The 19147-nt window shown below is 46.6% G+C and overlaps 1 protein-coding gene across 1 annotated transcript in view; it reads left to right on the top strand.

Annotated features, from left to right (window-relative positions):
• Dock9 (dedicator of cytokinesis 9) overlaps window positions 1–3421 on the top strand; it is a 278642-nt gene extending 275221 nt beyond the window's left edge. Inside the window, exon 56 of the mRNA XM_052732409.1 lies at window positions 3296–3421. Within this exon, the coding sequence (XP_052588369.1) occupies window positions 3296–3379 (84 nt within the window). The 3' untranslated portion in view covers window positions 3380–3421. The remainder of the gene's footprint in view (window positions 1–3295) is intronic.
• The last annotated feature ends 15726 nt before the right edge of the window (window positions 3422–19147 follow it).

Genomic DNA, 19147 nt, shown 5'->3' on the forward strand with positions numbered 1-19147 from the left:
GCCATCTGAAAGGCAGGGGTCCAGATGGAACAAGTATACCACACACAAAGCCCACAGTGCAGGTGTGCCCTCTCTGTTTCCTGGTGGGCATGAAGTAACTAGATGCCCACCTTACCACAGACCAAGAAACAATGGCATCAGCTGAATGGGCTGAACTACTAACAGTGTGAGCCAAATAAATACTCTTATTAATTAAGCTTGTTCTTTGACGACTTCATACCTATATATTGTGCATACCAGTTGCTCTCACACCCCACCCTCTCTTAACTGCCTCCTAGCCCTGTCTATCCTCTCCCCACCCACTTCCCTACAAAAAAATTTCTCACATTTCTAATTGTTTTATGACTGAGTTTAACAAGGGCTGTCTGTGGCCTGGGCTTAGAGCTATGCATTGGAACCTGCTGGGCTCAGAAGACAGCATACAACTGGAGACAAAGACTGCTCCTATCTAAGAACGTATCAATAGCTAATAGTTCAGCAGCAAGGGTAGGGCCCATTAGCCATTCCCCCATCTGTGATTGTTGACAGGACAGGTCTTGGGCAGGCCCTGTGCAAGTAACTAAGCTGCTGTGAGTTTGTCGTTTTAGTGATGGTGTCCTGCTTAGGAGATAACATTTGCAGCCCTTCTCCAGATCCTTGGCTTTTTGTGTTTCTGCCGACCTCTTTGGCAGTATTGCCTGGCCTGAGACGGGTGGTATAAACGTCTTATTTAGGGCTCAGCTCTCGTATGTCCCTTTCTCCCAGCATCTTGAGCAGCCATGCATCTCTGCATTCACTACCATTCAATGCAAAGAGAGACTTTTCTGATTAAGGCTGAGGGTAGCTTTTGTCTATAGGTATAAACACAAGATGTTTAGAAGGCAGTTTGATGCTATGCAGATTTGGCTGAACAGTGGTAGTAAGTTCCCCCCTTGCACCTATAAGTTCCCCATGCATAAAGTCATGTCACAATTTAAAGATGTGGTCATTATTATTAGTAACAACATATAGATGCCCCCTCAGTTTGTGATGGAATTGTGTCTCAGTAAAACCATTCTCCATTGACAAGGGATCTGAGCCTCACCCTTGAAGGGATGGAGAAGCAGCCACTGAGCAGTTCCCCTCTGGAGTTGCCAAGATTGAGAGATTCCTGTAAATGTAACTGCCAGTCCAGTCTGCTTCCTGGTACCCTGTGATCTGAGCAAGCAGCTGCCACAAATGTTTATCCCATTCCTAAGAATTTATTCTTTTGAAATAGGGTGATGTACACCAGTACTTGGAAGGCAGATCTCTTGTGAGTTTGAGGCCAGCTTGGTCTGCATAGTGAGGACCAGGTCAGCCAGGACCACATAGTAAGACACCATCTCAAAAAAAAAAAAAAGTACCAATTACATGTCACTAAATGTATGTCACTAAACCACCATACCTCCTCTGCCAGCATAGACTGTCCCCTCAGAAGGATCCCCACCTCCTTAAATTGCTTCCTTTTAAAAATATTTTATATTTTTAAAAATATATTTAAGTATTTAAATAAATTATAAAGATTTATTTTTATTTTTAAAGTGTGTGTGTGTGTGTGTGTGTGTGTGTGTGTGTGTGTGTGTGTGTGTGTGTGTGTGTGTATAGGGGCATGTACTCATGAGTGCAGATGCCTTCAGAAGCCAGAGAGGGTTGTTGAATTCTCTGGAGCTGGAGTTACATATAGGTGGTTGAGAGTCACTCAGTGTGGACGTTGGATACCAAACTCGGGTCCCTACAAGAGCAATACGTGCTCTTACTGCTGAGCCGTCTTCCCAGCCCCGTAAAGTTGTTTCTTCACAAGTATCAGGTCACAGCAGCAGGTAAGGTAACTCATAGAACAATTGAGGTGGCTTCTGTAGAGGGTGGGCAGAGACAAGCTCAGGAACTGAGCCTTGGGACTCTCTGGTATCAAGAGGCAACAGAGATGAAGAACCATCAAAAAGAGATCAAGAAAGAAAGAAAAACCAGTGATGTCCAAAGTGACCCTCCAACAGGAAGGAGAGGGGCTGCTGCACCCAAAGAGAGAAGACGAGCAGGAACAAATGTAATTGGTACTTTTTTTGTTTGTTTGTTTTTGAGATGGTGTCTTACTATGTGGTCCTGGCTGACCTGGTCCTCACTATGCAGACCAAGCTGGCCTCAAACTCACAAGAGATCTGCCTCCCAAGTACTGGTGGACATCACCCTATTTCAAAAGAATAAATTCTTAGGAATGGGATAAACATTTGAGTCAGTGAGAATGCACATTTTAAATGTGACCCGCGTCACCACTGAAGGAGGGTTGTTGTAGAAAGACCTGGTGTCTGGTAAGAGTCTGGGCTTGTGCGACACAAACGTTGAACAGGAGACTTGGTGTGAAAGCCTTGAGTTTGCAGCCCTGTCTTATTTACTTAAGCCAACTCCCCCACAAGTCAATGGAAGTCAACACTACTCATGAGGACCCCAACCGTCGGAATCACCAAGGCTGAGGAAGGGTGTCCTCTTATTGTTGGGAAAAGACAAGAATGATGGTTCCTTCAGTTCTATGTCAATTAGAATTTGGAATGTGGCCACACTGGTTACAATGGTAGGATGGCATTTCCAGCTGTGCTAGTGGTAGGTACCTGGGATTGCCTGAGAATTTTTTGTGCCTTATCCAGGAAGCCATAGATAGAGAAGTGAAACTGAACTACTGGCCTTACAAACTGAGCAGCACCACCCAGGTCCAGACCTGTTGGACCTGCGTTAAACTTAGCTTCCAAAGATCCTATGTCATGTGGAGGAGGCCCAAAGTTGGTCCCAAACAAAACAAGTGTTCTGAGCATGACTGACCCATCAGCTCTGAAACAGAGAGCTTAGGATAACCCCTTACACTCTGTGTAAATCCAGTCAGGTGGAGTGGGCTGTCATATGAATCAAATCCAGACAGGAGAAAACTGGGTGCACGGTGAGTGGGGCAGCTGGGAAGGTTTGGGGTTTGTGCAACCTAGAGGCCTGGCCAGCAGCTGGCAGTGCCTAGCAATGGGGACCTTGTGGAGCTGTGGTCTTCCATCTCCCAGGTTAGAACATGTCCCCCAATCTTTCCTAGTTGAAGTCCAAAACTTCAGTACTTCAGAGCATGACTAGATTTGAATAAGGATCTCCAGCCCAGTTCCCTGAGACTATGAGGTGATCCTAATCCAAGCTTGTTGGTATCTTGATAAAGAAAGAGGAAAGGGATTTGGACACACAAACCACATAGGGAGGATCATGTGAAGACACAGACAGACAGCTGTTTATAAGCCAATGTGACCTGAAGCAAATTCTTCTTTCACAGCCCTCAGACAGAACCAACCCAGCTGGATATTCTTCTGGGACTTCCAACCTCCAGAACCTGGAAGAATCAATCCCTACGGCTTGAGTTGTCTGTTTGTGACACCCTGAGAGGAAAGCTGAGGAAGCCACTGAAACAGGATTCCTAGCCATGGTGGAGATAGGTGAGGCTTCCCCCGAGGGACACATGGAGAGAGACTCAAAGACCCCCAGGAGGGTTTGGACAGTAAACACCACCAATCCACAATGGAAATAAGCACGACAAATCTTTGGAGGAGCTAACCCCTGGATTGAAACTAATATTGGGACACGGCCATCTTAGTAGTGACTTGGATGGGCGATTCTTAACAAAGTGCTTCCGAGGAGTGGAGGGACAGAAGTGGGCCACATCACCTGGGGAGCTACTTGCCACCTTTTCCTGGTCAAAAAGTAGAAGACAGCAGGGCTCTTCCTGCCACCACCCTAGACGAGGTGTCTCAGAACTACCCCGACCCACTGCTCGGTTTGGCGTGGCGAAAGTAGCCCAGATGAGGCATCTGAAGGCCGGGCTTCAGCTCCAGGGCACCAAGCATGGAGTCCCATTACCACCTATGAGTTTGACATTGACTTCGCATGTTCATTTCTGTGAAATAAGGTGATTTGTTACTGTGTCTCACACCCCAAAGGGACTATGGGGTGCTTTTATCACAGAGCATATTAAATAAAACCATCTAAGCAAGTGTAGAAAAATGGGAGTAAAGGAATAAGGAGATAGTTGTGTAGGTCACAGACAACGCGAATCAAGCCTCACATTTAGTTCTGAGCATCCTGGCTGCTGAGGAGGACAAAGTATACTTTTCAAAAGTTGACATCAAGAAAGAGTGTTTATGAAACACTGTGATCTTTTAAAGTAAAACATCATACAACATTGAAATTTTTATTTCGATGTGCACATTCCAAACATGGTCTAAATTCAAATTTCCCATGTTTCTAGATGTTTCAGACTTGACTGACACACAAGCCCAGCTTCAAACTGATGAATATACCACGTAATCCCTTCACAATCCCATGTTCTAGGCAAACCCCATAGACTCTTCTCTCCTTTCTCCCTTTATGAAAGAAAACCCTTTATATCTTTTCTGATTGCAATGCCAACATTTGTTCCCAACATAAAATGTATAAGATGTTGAGAAATATTTTTAGAAGAATACCCGTCATCCTCCCTACCAGACGAAAAGCAGAAGCACTGCAATTGAGAGCATTCTGGCATTTTCTCTGCCCTTGAACCTCCCATTGTTTCTTGACCCACATACTTTGATTTGCCTCAACTGAAGGATGTTTTGTTCCAGGAAAACATGTCAAAGCATCTTGAATTACCAGCTCTTCCACCTCTCCGAGGCTGGAGCTCCTTTCCCTTAAACTGGAAGTTGAGCAACCAACCCTCTGCTGCCTCCTTCGCCCTGCCTGCCTGCCTGGGCGAGCCTTCCCAGGAATGAGGTTCTGGACAGCTCGGCCTTGGGTGTCCACCTCCACCAGTTCCTTCTACAAACTGTAGAGACCTCAATCCAAGCCGAATCCCACATCAAGATAAATCAGATCAGTGGGACTTCATGTGAAATGTGCTGACGTGTTCTTGACCTACACGTGTGGGACGTTAGCTGTGTGGAGGGGACAGTTGAGTGAGAAGGACAGTGAAAGGGGTGAGGGAAGTCACATCAGGACTGAGGACAGCAAGGCCACCCTCCAGGATTTCCTCTGCCAGGATACAGCATGGTAGGAGAAGCCAAAGGCCCTGCCTACTTCACCTTGTTCCCCGGGAAACCAGCAGTCACCCTCCCTTCTCCTGTCTTTTCTGAGGACTGCCTTCTTTCACTTCATGCTGGACAGAGCGGCCTGAGCTGTCCATTCCTGCTTCATTGTCCATGTTCTTCCTGGACCACCATGTACATCCCCAAAGCCACTACCTAGGACATGGTTATCCTCAGGGGAAGTGTCTCTGGAGAGAGTGACTGATGCAAGCCATAGACCTGTTTATCCTCTGACCCAACAACCAACCCGTCCCTAACGTCAGACTCTCCCCAGGGTATGGTAGACGATGACCCTCGGCCCCAGGAGGGCACAGAACTCTATGGCTGTCTCACCCAGAGCCTCTCAATGCTGACTGAGCTTCTGTAGCCACTGAAAGAAAGTGAATCCTTTCACAAAGCTCTACAGAGATGCATGCGTACCACTCTGCCAGTCAAAGCTATCCAAGATGGAAAGTGGAGGGATGACCACCCTCCACCAACCCTGCTCTTGCTCTTACGTCAGCTGAACCTCACCAGCATTTGGGCCCAACTCCATTCTTTTCCACAATCAACACTCACCTCCAGAACAAGCTTGTCCCTCCTCCGTATACATCGCTAGTATCCCCTGCACAAATGCCCCCACTACCACCCAGTGTCTCTGTCCAGAGTGCCTGGAGCTCAACACTCCTGCTGCTTGTCCAGGATCAGCCCCTGGTGGTCTTTCCTGAGGTCATCTGGTATACCAACCATGTAGCAATGCCCATTGTCCTCTGCCAACCCATATGGAAGCTTCCATCATCTCTGTACTAAGTATGTAATGATCTGGTTTGTTGTTTGATCTCTACACATACCTCATTCTCCAGCTCAGATTTCTACAAACTTCCAGCTGGGCCTGCCTGCCCGCCTGCCTGCCTCTGACCACACCACTGAGAAATGGGCTTAGACCTGAAAATCTCCACAAGTGCCAATCAAAACGCCTTCTGCCCAAAGCATTCTGGGCCCAGTCAGTGCTATCACCAATGTAAGGAGAGGTATAAGCATGAAAATGAGACTTTACACACATGGCCATATTGCAGCCTTCTCAAGGCCAGGAAGGGTCTGGTCAGAGCTTATCAGCTCTCAGAGGGTGTTGAAGTAGACATGCCTGTGAACCGGAATACTAGCTCAGCCGCATACTAGTGACATAACTTGGGGCAAGTGACACATTCTCTGGCCACATCAACCTCAGAAGGCTGTTGCTTGGTGTACGTGCAGGGCCTGGCATCTGGTAGACCCTTAGATGTCACCTTTGTGTCACCCCTGTGCTGTCCAGTTGAAATAGTTTGAGACCACCACCAAGAGACAAAAGACTGGTAAACCCTGGGCACTTAGCATGACCTGCCGAAAGCATGATGTGTTTTCTTCTGCCCCTTGCCTTGTACTCCCAACAGCTCTGTCATCAACACCAGATTAGGCCACAAAGCCAGACTGTAATTTTGGAAATCTCACAGCTGAGCAATACATCATTAGCATCCAACCAGCTCCACCACAAATAACCCCGCTGATGTGTGGATTACGGCAGCAATTGTCAAGGTTACTTCACAGAAACTTGAAGGCTGCTTTTGCTAAAGGCATTTAGCTCTCCAAGACGAGTACCCTGTGGATGAGTACCACGGGGTAAGATTTGGCATCTTTTCTGTAACGGCCTGTCCCCCTTGTATCTTCAACCTTGGATCCAGGTTCTCCTCAGCTCCACATGGAGACATGTGGCTCATTATGAAATGTTCTCTCGTACAGTAACTCAGAGTTAACATGGCCCTACTGCTAGCAGTGGGTGGTCATGTGACTTTTCCCCTGACCCCATGCTTTCTCCATCGGAAGCACTTAAGGCCTTAGGCCTTATCACAAGGCCATATTCATACAGGATGATGGCAGTGGCAACAAGTGTGCTCACTAACTACAGACTGATGCACACAGAGCACTGGACCCTTCACCAAGACAAGAGGAGACTCAATAGCTCCCGGTTTAAGTCACCAGCCTTCAGCCACCAATGATAAGGCCAGGCTGTTTATATGTACCTTTTGAAAGCAAGCTCATCATGAATGGACAATGGCTAAACTTTAGTCCCCCATATATATATATATATATATATATTTCCAATAATGGAGCCTTACCTGTCTTGTTCAAAATATATGGCTTGGTCTCCTTTCTACTATTTCCATGCCAAGATGTCAGTGGGACAACTTCAGAAACATCTGAAAACCCAAGAAGTTCCTGACTGTGGCCCAATGAACATGACTGTTGCTTCTGCCAGCATGGATCTCATGGGGTTCTGTACCTCCACACACAGAACGACATTGGCTGGGGCCCTGGCCTTGGCCTGATCACAGCCCTCTGTAGAAGCTGGTCTCTCCCTAGAAAAGTTGGCCTTTATTAGCTGTTTTGTGCTTTCTTATCTAGCACTGATCATTCAGCTCTTCTAGTCAGAGGCAGGCGCTGAGGTTGGAGATGGTCAAAGGGTAGGTATGGGGTGATGCAGACAGTTTTGAGCATTTGCTGGGCAGTAGGCTCTAGTGAGAGTGCTTGAGTCAGCCCCGCATCCCAAGGAGACTTGCCAATAGCTCCACTTCCCAGGTTAAAAAAAAGAGAGACAGAGACAGAGACACAGAGAGAGAAAGAGGAAAGGAAGGAAGGAAGGAAGGAAGGAAGGAAGGAAGGAAGGAAGGAAGGAAGGAAGGAAGGAAGGAAGGACAGCTCAGGCTGTCATGAGAAGGAAGCTCTGTGTGTGACGTAGCAGGGTGAGGGTCTGACAGCGCAAGTCAAGCGTCCCGTCCAACTCGGAGCTCAGAACCTTCGTCCAAGCAGCTGACTGTTTTCATTCTCAAGCTGTGTCAAGAAATAACCTGATCTAATGTGCACAGGGGTATGGAATGTGTGAAGACGAGATATCCCCATCCAGACTTTTTTAGTTTTTGGTTTTTTCCAGAACAGGGTCTCTGTGTAGCCCCAGCTGCTCTAGAACTCGCTCTGGCCTCAAGATCTGCCTGCCTCTGCCTCCAGAGTGCAAGGATTAAAGATGTGCACCACCACCCAGCACCCATTCAGACTTTTGTTTTGTTTTGTTTTGTTTGTTTTTTGAGACAGGGTTTCTCTGTGTAGCTTTGCGCCTTTCCTGGAACTCGCTTGGTAGCCCAGGCTGGCCTCGAACTCACAGAGATCCGCCTGCCTCTGCCTCCCGAGTGCTGGGATTAAAGGCGTGCGCCACCACCGCCCGGCCCCATTCAGACTTTTAATCTCAAGATTCCATAGCCTTTAAGGAGTATGAGCAGAGTATGAGTCTGGAAGCTTCCTTATATCATTCAGCTAAGAAATCTGCCCAAGATTATGTTCTAAGTGTCAGGGTGGCCTGCCCTGTGGAAGAGGCTTTATCCCGACCTGCTCCCTCTCCCCAGCACAGTGCCTAGGAGTCATTGAAGATGGGAATCCATTGGACTAAAGGAACAGTGTGAAGTGGGGAGAGGGAAAGGAGGGGGGTGACAGCAGGAAGAACCAGGAAGGGGCAGGGAAGGCAGAGGAAGGGTCACCCATCCTGTGGACGTGGGAAAGGGTCACTTGAAGAGGCCTGTTTTCATTAAAATAAATATAAGCACAGAAACTGGCCTTTCTTTATTACTTATCAAGGAAAAACATCTTTAGATTTTGTGGTCACACACGCACACACACATATATATATATATATATGTGTGTGTGTGTGTGTATGTGCGTGTGTGTGTTTATATATATGTATATATATACATACATACATACATATATATATATATATATAATTTTATTTTATTTAGACAGGGTCTCTCTACTTAGCTCTGGCTGTCCTGGAACTCACTATGGAATTCATAGAGCTCCAGCTGCCTTTGCCAACAGTGCTGGGATTAAAGGTGTGTACAACAACACCTGACCAATTATCCTGTTTTAACAAAGCTCCCTCCCTCCCTCCCTCCCTCCCTCCCTCCCTCCCTCCCTCCCTTCACACCCACTACCACTCCCCGCCCCCCCCCCCCAAAAGAATGAGGCCATCTTCACCAGACGTTCAGACCACAGGCTGGAGTCCAGGGCTGAAAAGCCTCCTAGTGTCCGGCAAGGCCACGGAAGCAGAACTGGCATTTATGAGCCACTTAGCTTTAGAAGTGTCCCGTGTGAAAGCCATCAGCTATAGGCACAAGGTGACATGTTCTTCCAGCATGAGCACACTGGTACCCAGAGTGAGGACCCTGCGATCTCCAGCATGAGCTGGGACCTGCCCAACCTCCCATTCCCCATGCCATTCCTTGGAGACTCTCCACTCCTGTGCTGGCCAAGCTCCCGACCCAGTGCCTTGTGCATGTCGTCACCTCTGCACCACCCAGGGAGCACGCATAGGAAGAGGGGACCCAGTCAGAATCGTACTATGTCCTCTGAGCCAGATGCTCTGTGGGGCCTCTACAGGGAACAGAAGGGAAACAAAACGCTTCTTACTAATACTTTGTCTGGCTGATTTTATTTTATTTTTACTGTCAGGAAGATTATAATGTGGAAAACAGGAAGCAGAAATCAGAGCAGGCAAGAGACAGACAACAGACAAGAGCTAAAAAGACAGGTCTTGTCGTGTGCGATGGGAGAGGACATACTTGGGTTTTCTAGTCTTCAGTGATGTGTCATTACTGGAGGTCCTGAAAGTAACACAGCACACGAACTTCCCCTTAGAGACCAAGGAATGACTACCTCAACAAGACGCTTCCCCTTGGCCTCTTACGAGGCAGCATGGTCAAGGGCAGCTCAAGGAAAGCAGTACCTCCTGGGCATTGCACCATAGCCTTGGCACCAGGCACCCAGCTCTGCCTCATTCCAAGGTAGGTCTGAATCACCATTTGGAGGCCCATATCTAATCATGACTATCACCCACTGGCCAGCACTCAACAGCTGTTACTCAAGATTCTGAATTTCACCTCACAGCATCAGGTCCTCTTCCTTGGCCTTCCCATCTTCCAGGCTCCAGCATCTGTTCATCCCCCAAACCCCTCTAGAAGAAAAAGCATTTGTCAGTGAGAGGCTGTATAGCACAGTGATGACACCTTTGGACTTGAATTCTGTCTGTCTTCTTATAGAATGTGTAACTTGGACCATTATCTTTAAGCTGCCTCCAGCTTAGCAAATACAGGCAAGTGACGGTGCCTGCCGCCTTGTTCTCCCATCAAGAGAAGATGAAAGAATGGGACTGAGCATCAGTTGGTTCTTGAGTCCTAGTGTGTGGCAGGCAGACTTCTGGGCTATCAGAGCAACCCTGTGGAATTAATTCACCGTCCTTATGGAATTTACATTTCTGTTATGTACGTGATACACTTAATAAATGGCACTGTGGTCGCCCTGATATCAACTTCTTACACTGTTGAGGAGTTCATGGAATGTACAGGAAACACTTTTCTTTGTTTCTGTAGGTCAAGTAACTAACAAGGACCCGTAGGTGACCCAGACGGTCTTGGGGTCTTGTGTTACTAATGGATTCAAGTGAGGCCGGTTCATACTCTCATGAAGTTTATTATCCTTGTGATCTAAAAGCAAGATCTAAACAAGTGGGGAAGTGGTTGTGGTGGAGGCTGTAGCAATAATGTCATGGGGAAGGTACCTGCTCCTGGCCAAGTCAAGGCGTAGATGGCACATCTTTACCGGGATCCAAATGCTAAGAAGTTACCCAGCATCCATTTCTTCCTCCCCTCTCATCCTCTTCTTCCGCATGCCAGGGGCACTCTGTAGCACCTAGGTATCTTTCTACCCACCGTGGGATGGGGTGTTTGCACGCAGCTCTGCTCCAGGTGGGATGAAAGGCCTTTTTCCTTCTGTGTCATGAGTCTAGTCACAGAGGACTCTGGGAATGGCCCTCTGCCAGTCAGTGTGAAGGACTGCTAGGGGATTCCAGAAAAGCTGCTTCCCTTCCGCACTCACTGCAGATCATGGAGCTAGATGCCTCAGACATCAAAGCCAAGAGCCAAGACATGCTAAGAGACGGAGACCCCAGAGCCAGCCCCCGCCTCAACTCCTTTCATTGAGTGGTAATGGGCTTATTGCTAAGCCAGATGCCGATGGATGTGCCTAGGGACTTTCAGCCAAACTAGTAGAACCAAGGGTGGTGAAGGTGAGATTAGCAAGGTGTTATTACCTTCCTTCTAGACTGTTGCACCTCAGCCTCTCTAGACAGACAGGAGATCTTCCAGAGCTGCGAGTCACCAAAGCCCACATCTACCCTCTGTGCTCATCCTGCGGGCTCTAGCCCAGCTCTCGCCGCCTCCTCCTCTCTCCCTTGGTACCACCTCATTTGTAAGCTCATCATCATCATCTTGAGAGATCACAGTAACTTCCAAACTTGTCCCCAGGGCCGTGTTGCCTCTCCTGGAGTGCCTTCTCTAACTGCTTCCCCAGGCTGCTTTCTGAGGCGTGAAAAGGTCTAGCCACTCTGTGGTTCTTTTGAGGACTATATGAAAACCTTCGGTGTGCTTCTGTCTCCACATCATCCCTGATGACTCAGCTTCTTCCTCGACTAGAGGGAAGTTGAGCAACTTGGGGTTCGTCCTCCCTCCAGCTCTACCCGAGCTCGTCAGTCCCGAAGCCTTCCTCTCCACACCCTGAATGAAGATGCTCTCCAGGACTCTTCAACTGCTCCCCTCCCTATGAACAGCCTTCTACTCCCCAGTCTAAGTGAGATCCTCCCTGACTGGGCACTGTGTGCAACCTTCCATTTCTTTGTCTTGGATAAATAATATGTAGCCCGGTAAAAACTTGGGGAGATTCTGGGTTCTCGCGCTCATGGCCCTGTGACTTTGGCCTGCTCATTTGATCTTAAGGCCTTCCCTTTGAGGAGCAGTTGCCCCATGGCTGTAACATGTTCCTGTTGTTCAAGACACTGCCATTTTCACCCTCCGAGCTGAACCTTACCAGTCATTTGGGACGGACCCCACAATGGCGGTCGTTTGCTCAAGACCCCACAAGCCACTCTTACAATCAGCCCATTCCATCTAGCTGTTCTCCCTACTTGAAGCAAACAAGGAAACCAGGGCAGGGAAATGACCTGGGTCACTGCAAAATTGAGCCACCCACATAAACAGTGACAAGTTGATTGCAAGCTTACATCAACAGCCTTGCAATTCTGCTTCCCTGCTTACACTAATGCATGCCATGTCCTGTGACATATGCAGCATTTGAGGGGCAGCCTGATGACAAATGTCACTAGTGTGTGAACCAAGAAAACATACACAGCATCAGGGAGTGTCAAGCCAACCTAAGACAGGGACTTCAACAGAGAGAAGGGTATTTCTATCAGGTGCTGCAGCCTCATCATAGTTCTAAGATCTAAAAGATGTGGTTATGGGGAACTTCATGCACAGAGCCTGGGATGATGGAACCTGGACTGGAATTGAAGCTGACATTGGCATGTGAAAGATACGACAGGTTGTGGTCCGAATTTAGGGTTTATCCTGTGGTCAGTGAGAATCACCAGCTGATTTTGTCATGGGAGGGAGAGAAGGAGCAGGTGCCATAACTTGGCTCCAAGCTCTGGAAAACGATTTGTGTGCAGAGCAAAGCAGAGGTGGGCAGGGTGGCTGGGGACAGGTCTGCTATCGTCTTCGTTGAGTCTGCTCAGTCCTCTCAAAGAATGACTCAGCTAGAGTAGACAGGAAGACATTGTGGAAGAAGAGGAGGAGAGGGAGAAAGAGGAGTAAGGAGGAGGGAAGGAGGGAGGGCATTGGAGGAGGAGGAGGAAGGACTGTCTGACAAGAAGGAGGCAGGGAAGAGAAGGCAGCCGATACCGTGGTCACTCAGAATGCCAGACTCCAACTGTTGCAGGCACTTACTGATTTCATACCTACTGGCCCTCAGTATGCTCTTTAACATTCTAGAGATTTCTCATCCTAGAAAATGTATATCAGGTAAATACGCCTGTTTTTTCATTTTTGTTTTTGTTTTACCTAAATTGGAGTTTCCCACTTGTAGATGTATCCAACCTTCTTATTAAATAAGAAACACAGAACCAATGCAAAGAAGAAAGCCAAGAGGTCAGAGCTAAGAGCTAAAACCTTACCCTTCCTCCTGCGGTGGTCCTACCTCTCCGAACCAGAGCTACCCCTGTGTTAAAGTCTTTATATAGAGTTCCTGTTCTGCCTTCTCATTGGTTGTAAACCCAACCACATGACCGCCTCCTCACAGCCTGTCTGTATAGGCCTCCAGGTTTTCCATGATTGGTATTAAGATTAAAGGCATGTGTATCCAATAATGGCTGTATCCCTGAACACACAGAGACTTACCCAGCTCTGCCTACCAAGTGCTGGAATTACAAGCGTACGCCCCCACTGCCCTGCTTTCCTATGGCTTGCTAATAGCTCTGACCCCCGGGCAACTTTATTTATTAACATACAAATAACATTTTAATACAAATAAAATATCACCATACCCACTTTCATTTTTAATAGAATATTTAAAATATTAAATAAAATATTAAAAATGGATGTTTGTTATCATTTAGGGGAATATAGGATAAAAAGACAACTATTGCCGGGCGGTGGTGGTGCACGCCTTTAATCCCAGCACTCAGGAGGCAGAGGCAGGCGGATCTCTGTGAGTTCGAGGCCAGCCTGTTCTACAGAGCGAGATCTAGGAAAGGCGCAAACCTACACAGAGAAACCCTGTCTCGACAAGCCAAAAAAAAAAAAAAAAAAAAAAAAAAAAAAAAAAAAAAGACAACTATTAATCTCAGATATTTTGCACTGGTATAGATTTTGTTATATTGATACAAATTTGAAGTTATTTTTGTTACATTGTATATATGTTTCTACTCTTGTTTGGGGTATTGTGCTTATGCAGCTCATTTAAAAATTCAATGTATGATTAAGAAATGAGGTTAATAGTTAATCTATAATAATCAAACTTTTAGTCACATTAGGTATATTTTCTAGGTTAAATAGATCCATAGATGATTTCCAATTCCTATAGAATATGGCATTTAAAATGTGTTGTTAACTTAGGGTTTTTCATGACAATGAGGCACATCTGCTCCTGGCAGCACCAATTTACTTCATAAAAGGATGATGGGCATTGAAGAAACTCCATATGGAGTTTGCTTTCAATGTGGCAAGCACACAGGAAAAAGACTGTTGAGCTTCATCAAGACAAAGCAGGACGGTCCTTCAAGATTCCTGCGTCACACAAGAGTCCGCCAGAAAGTCTGCTGGACACAGAAGAAAGCAACTGATGAACTTTGCCAATACAAGGTGAGACAGTCCTTCAAACTTCCTGCTTCATTGAAAATTCTGCCAGATTTTCTAGGTCCATAGGCTGAAGATGGGTGCCCCAATGTTGCAGAGGAACTTTGGGTCACTGTCTGGGCAGCCAGATGTCTCTGTTGTTAAGTAATATTACGTCCTTCTGTGGTCTTTGATGGAGTTAAAGACTAAATAGTTAGAGTTATAGTTTTCCTTAGTTATGATAGAAAGTAAACTAGGTATAAAACTCTAGAATCACTAAGGTAAGATAGATAATGGATTATTTTCTCTAATGGACTGAATATTGTAAATGTAATTACTAGATAACTGTTTTGTTGTATATAGTTTTACTATGTTAAAGTTAAAATCTCTCATTTTTATTTAGACAAAAAGGGGGAACTGTTGTGGAATATTAGTTGAAGATGTGTTACATTTATACTGTGGAATATTTGTTTAATGATGCAAAGATGTGTTGCAGTCTTTTATGCTGCATTTGTTAAATTCTATGAAGCTGTGTTACTGTGCCTGTTTAAAACACCTGATTGGTCTAATAAAGAGCTGAATGGCCAATAACTAGGCAGGAGAAAGCATTGGTGGGGCTGGCAGGCAGAGAGAATAAATAGGAGGAGAAGTCTGGGAAGAGAAGATTGAGGAGCAAGAAAAGGAGGATAGGAAGACTCCAGGGGCCAGCTACCTGCCATACAGTAAGCCATGGAGTAAGAAGTAAAGGAAGTTATATAGAATAGAGAAAGATAAAAGTCCTGAGGCAAAAGGTAGATGGGATAATTTTAGAAAAGCTGGCTAGAAACAAGCCAAGCTAAGGCCAGGAATTCATAAGTAAGAATTAGTCTCCATGGATTTATTGGGGAGCTTGGTGACAGGACCCTAAAGAGCAAAGAGTAAAAAAACCAAAACAACAACAGCAACAACAAAAACCCACCCACCCCCTCTCTCACACACACACACACACATCTCTCTCTCTCTCTCTCTCTCTCTCTCTCTCTCTCTCTCTCTCTCTCTCTCACACACACACACACACACACACACACACACACACACACACATACACACACAGATTTGGGCTGTTAAGAGTGAAATGGTCTAACCTCTTCTTGTAAATGTTAGCTGACTTCCTCTAACTGGCTCATCTCTGACCACGCCCACCATAGCCAAGTCACTGAGAGGGTGGCCCGTGTCTGTACAGCTCTTGTATGGGTGTGTTCACACGTGACTGAAGCACTGCCCCGCCCTTCCATACTTTCTGTCCTTTGGCCTTGGCTGACACTCAGAGTCCTTTTGATTGGCTCTGTCCTTACTCCTTCCATGACAGCCGCTTAGAGTCCCAAGTCGGCAACACCTGTGACAACACAAATTGTCCCTCACTAACTCAGAGACCTGCTTTTAAGCATCTCCAAAGTCAAAATGCCTTCTCTAGTCAATGACAAAAGATAGCCTTGAGTTGAATGCCTTCCTTCTGTGGCCCATGGGCTTCCCAGCCTTGGCCACTCCGATCTGAAGAGACAGGAGCTGACACAGCACAGCGAGGACACTCACCCTTACGAGGGCTGTCGCTCAAGTTAGTGCAGATTCTACTCTTGGGTTTGGGACCAAGCCAGGGCCATTCAGTCATTGATAATGCCTGTTTGAAAAATGGCAACTCTGGCGCTGGAGAGATGGCTCAGCAATTAAGAATACTTGTTGCCCTTGCAAAAGAATTAGGTTCAGTTCCCAGTACCCACATGGTGGCTCACAGCCATCCATAACTCTAGTTCCAGGGAATCTGATGCCCCCTTCTGACCTCCACAGTCAGTCACCAGGCACCTATATGATGCTCACATACATGCAGGCAAACACACACAAAACATAATGAATCCCAGACTAGCACCTCTACAGCCCTTGCTGTGCACACAAGAGCCCAGTATGAGTCCTGCATGCTGCGGCTTCTGCTTTGCACACGGGACCACAACACACCATGCCTCTGGGCCTTTGGCTGAAGCAGGGGCGAAGCTCACCATAGAATGAGATGTCAGGATAAGATGGCACACAGAGCCGGGCAATGGTGGCGCATGCCTTTAACCTGAGGCAGAAGCCGGTAGATCTCTGTGATTCCGAGGCCAGCCTGGTCTACAAAGTGAATTCCATGACATCCAGGGCTACACAGAGAAACCCTGTCTCAAAAAACCAAAAACAAACACAAACAAAAAAAAAAAAAGGCGGCATAAAGAGAATGGCAGGCAGCTGGCAGCAGGGCTGCGCCTGTCCCAGAAGGCTTCTCGGGTGTGATGCGAGCTCACTGTGCGGTGAGCCGGTGGCCACTTGCCTGGATGTGGCACAGGCAGCGCCCATCAGCAAGCGCCTTCACCATCTTTGAAGTGGGGCTCTAAAGTAAGTAGAGCATTAGTTCTTTTGTATGAATTTTCCCTTGTTCCACACGTTTGGCTCATTACGTCATACATTCTGAAGGTGAGCAAGCATCCCTGGAAGGCAGTTTGGCAATGTGTGAAAAGAACCCTTTGGCCAATCCCAATTTCTAGGAACTTATACAAGCAAACTCATTGCAAAGACAAGCATTTATGGTCCCCAAATTATATCAGGGTTAAGTACTCCCAAACCGGAAACTAACCTAAAGGCCCAAAAAGGAAGGAATCTGTCCAGTACGCTACCCACTTACAATGAAATGTATTCTTTGTAGAAGTACATTTAAAACATGGAAAAGTTCTTATAACATAAGGTTGAATAAAACAGAGCAAAAGATGTGACCCAGTGATGTGGATGGAATCAAAGGTCTTACCACTGAGTTGCATCCCCAACCCTTAAAAATTTTTTGTCTTTATATTCTTCAGAATTTTCTACAAAACTTTTAACATGAAGATATATTACTTTTACATTCAGAGGTGGGTAAAGGTTTGGGGGTTTTGTTTGTTTTTGTTTTGTCCTCTGATTTTGCTGGCAACATGGAGATGCATCCGTCTCTTATCTTCAGGAAGAGTATTAGCTTCCCCAGTCACTGTGCTTAGAGAGTCTGTCTCCGTAACTAAAAGACAATTTCCCAGCACACTTCCTCAGCAGAGCAAACACTGTGAGTGAAAGGTTTTCATCAAAGAGAAACTGAGAAGTTACAACCAAAGGACAGAACATGAGAATGGTGTCTTAGGGTTACAACCACTGTGACGGAACACCGTGGCCAAAAGCAGCTTGAGGAGGGCTTTATTTCACTCAGTTTCATATATCAGTTCGTTATCAAAAGCAGTGAGGGCAGGAACCTGGAGGCAGCTGATGCAGAGGCCATGGAGGGATGCTGCTTACTGGCTTGCTCCCCATGCCTCGCTCAACCTGCTTTCTTATAGATCCAAGGACCAGCAGCCCAGGGATGGCATCACCCACCATGGGTTGGGCCCTCCCCATTAATAACTAATTAAGAAAATGCTCTACAGGCTTGCCTGATCTTATAGAGGCATTTTCTCAATTGGGATTCTCTCCTCTCAGATGACGCTAGCCTGTGTTGAGTTGACACAAAACTAGCCTGTGCTAACAAACTGAGGGCTAACAGACTAAGACATACACATTTCTTCTGCCTTCTCATGGTTCTAGAGCTTCACTGAGGGAGCCTGAGCTTAGCGGCTGGTCCTCCATCTTCTGTTTTCCAATAACTCTCATTGGCTGGAGATGTAGCTCAGTGGTAAGCACTTGCCGTATTATCTGTGACAATCTGGACCTGATCCTCAGCAACACCTCCCCAAACGTGTTTTTCTCAGAGCAAATGATCTTCATTTCCTTGTTTCAAATTTCCCCTCCCTCATTACTCAGAACCACTCCTCGAGTGGATGGCTGTGGAACTTACTTGTGCTGCTTATTCCAAAAGTCTCTTAACCACCAGCCTCCAGAGAGCTGAAGTCCCCTGGCAAGCAGCCTTAGAGGAGAGAGGCAGAGATAACACAGGCAGAGGGTGTCTGGAGACAGAGGTGGTGAAGGAATACAAAGAAACAGTGTCTTCCAGACACAGCAGGACAGCTGCACACATGTACTCACAACAGCTGTGACAGTGTGCACATGACCTGGGAGAGCTCAGGCCAGACCAAACCCCACATTGTAGTGCTATTTGCTCCGCCCAGGACCTTGGTCTATACACCCCGAAGGAGGTGGTGCTTCTTGCCTTTGTACGTGACTTCTTTTTTTTTTTTTTTTTTTTTTTTTTTTGGTTTTTCGAGACAGGGTTTCTCTGTGTAGCTTTGCGCCTTTCCTGGAACTCACTTGGTAGTCCAGGCTGGCCTCGAACTCACAGAGATCCGCCTGGCTCTGCCTCCCGAGTGCTGGGATTAAAGGCGTGCACCACCACCGCCCGGCTGTACGTGACTTCTTAAGGATAGAGGTAGCTCAGCAGTTAAGAGCACTGACTGATGTTCCAGAGGAACTGGGTTCAATTCCCAGGTCATCTGGAGTCCAATCACGCCAGGATTATAAATAAATAAATAAGAAAGAAGGGACCACGTGACCCCTCTCTCCTCTCCTTTTAAGAGGTTATGTAATGTATACCCCAAGGTCATGAGCAGAGCAAATACCACTGCACCTTCATGGAGAGGTGGGCATGAAGTCTCCTTCTAAGGAGCTATCGGCAATTGATAGCTGCTGGGAGGAGAATTGGCATTTTCTTTTTCTTTTTTCCTCTTTTATTGAAATTTTTTCTTACATAATATATCCTGATTACAGTTTCTCCTCCCTCTCCTCCTCCAAGTCCCTTCTCACCTCCCCTTCCCATCCATATCCACCCCCTTTCTGTCTCTCATTAGAAAACAAAGAGGCTTCTAAGGAATAGTAATAAAAAAAATA

This window comes from Peromyscus californicus, unplaced genomic scaffold (assembly GCF_007827085.1).
Source record: "Peromyscus californicus insignis strain IS unplaced genomic scaffold, ASM782708v3 Scaffold_12__1_contigs__length_115047231, whole genome shotgun sequence".
Taxonomy (NCBI): Eukaryota; Metazoa; Chordata; class Mammalia; order Rodentia; family Cricetidae; genus Peromyscus; species Peromyscus californicus.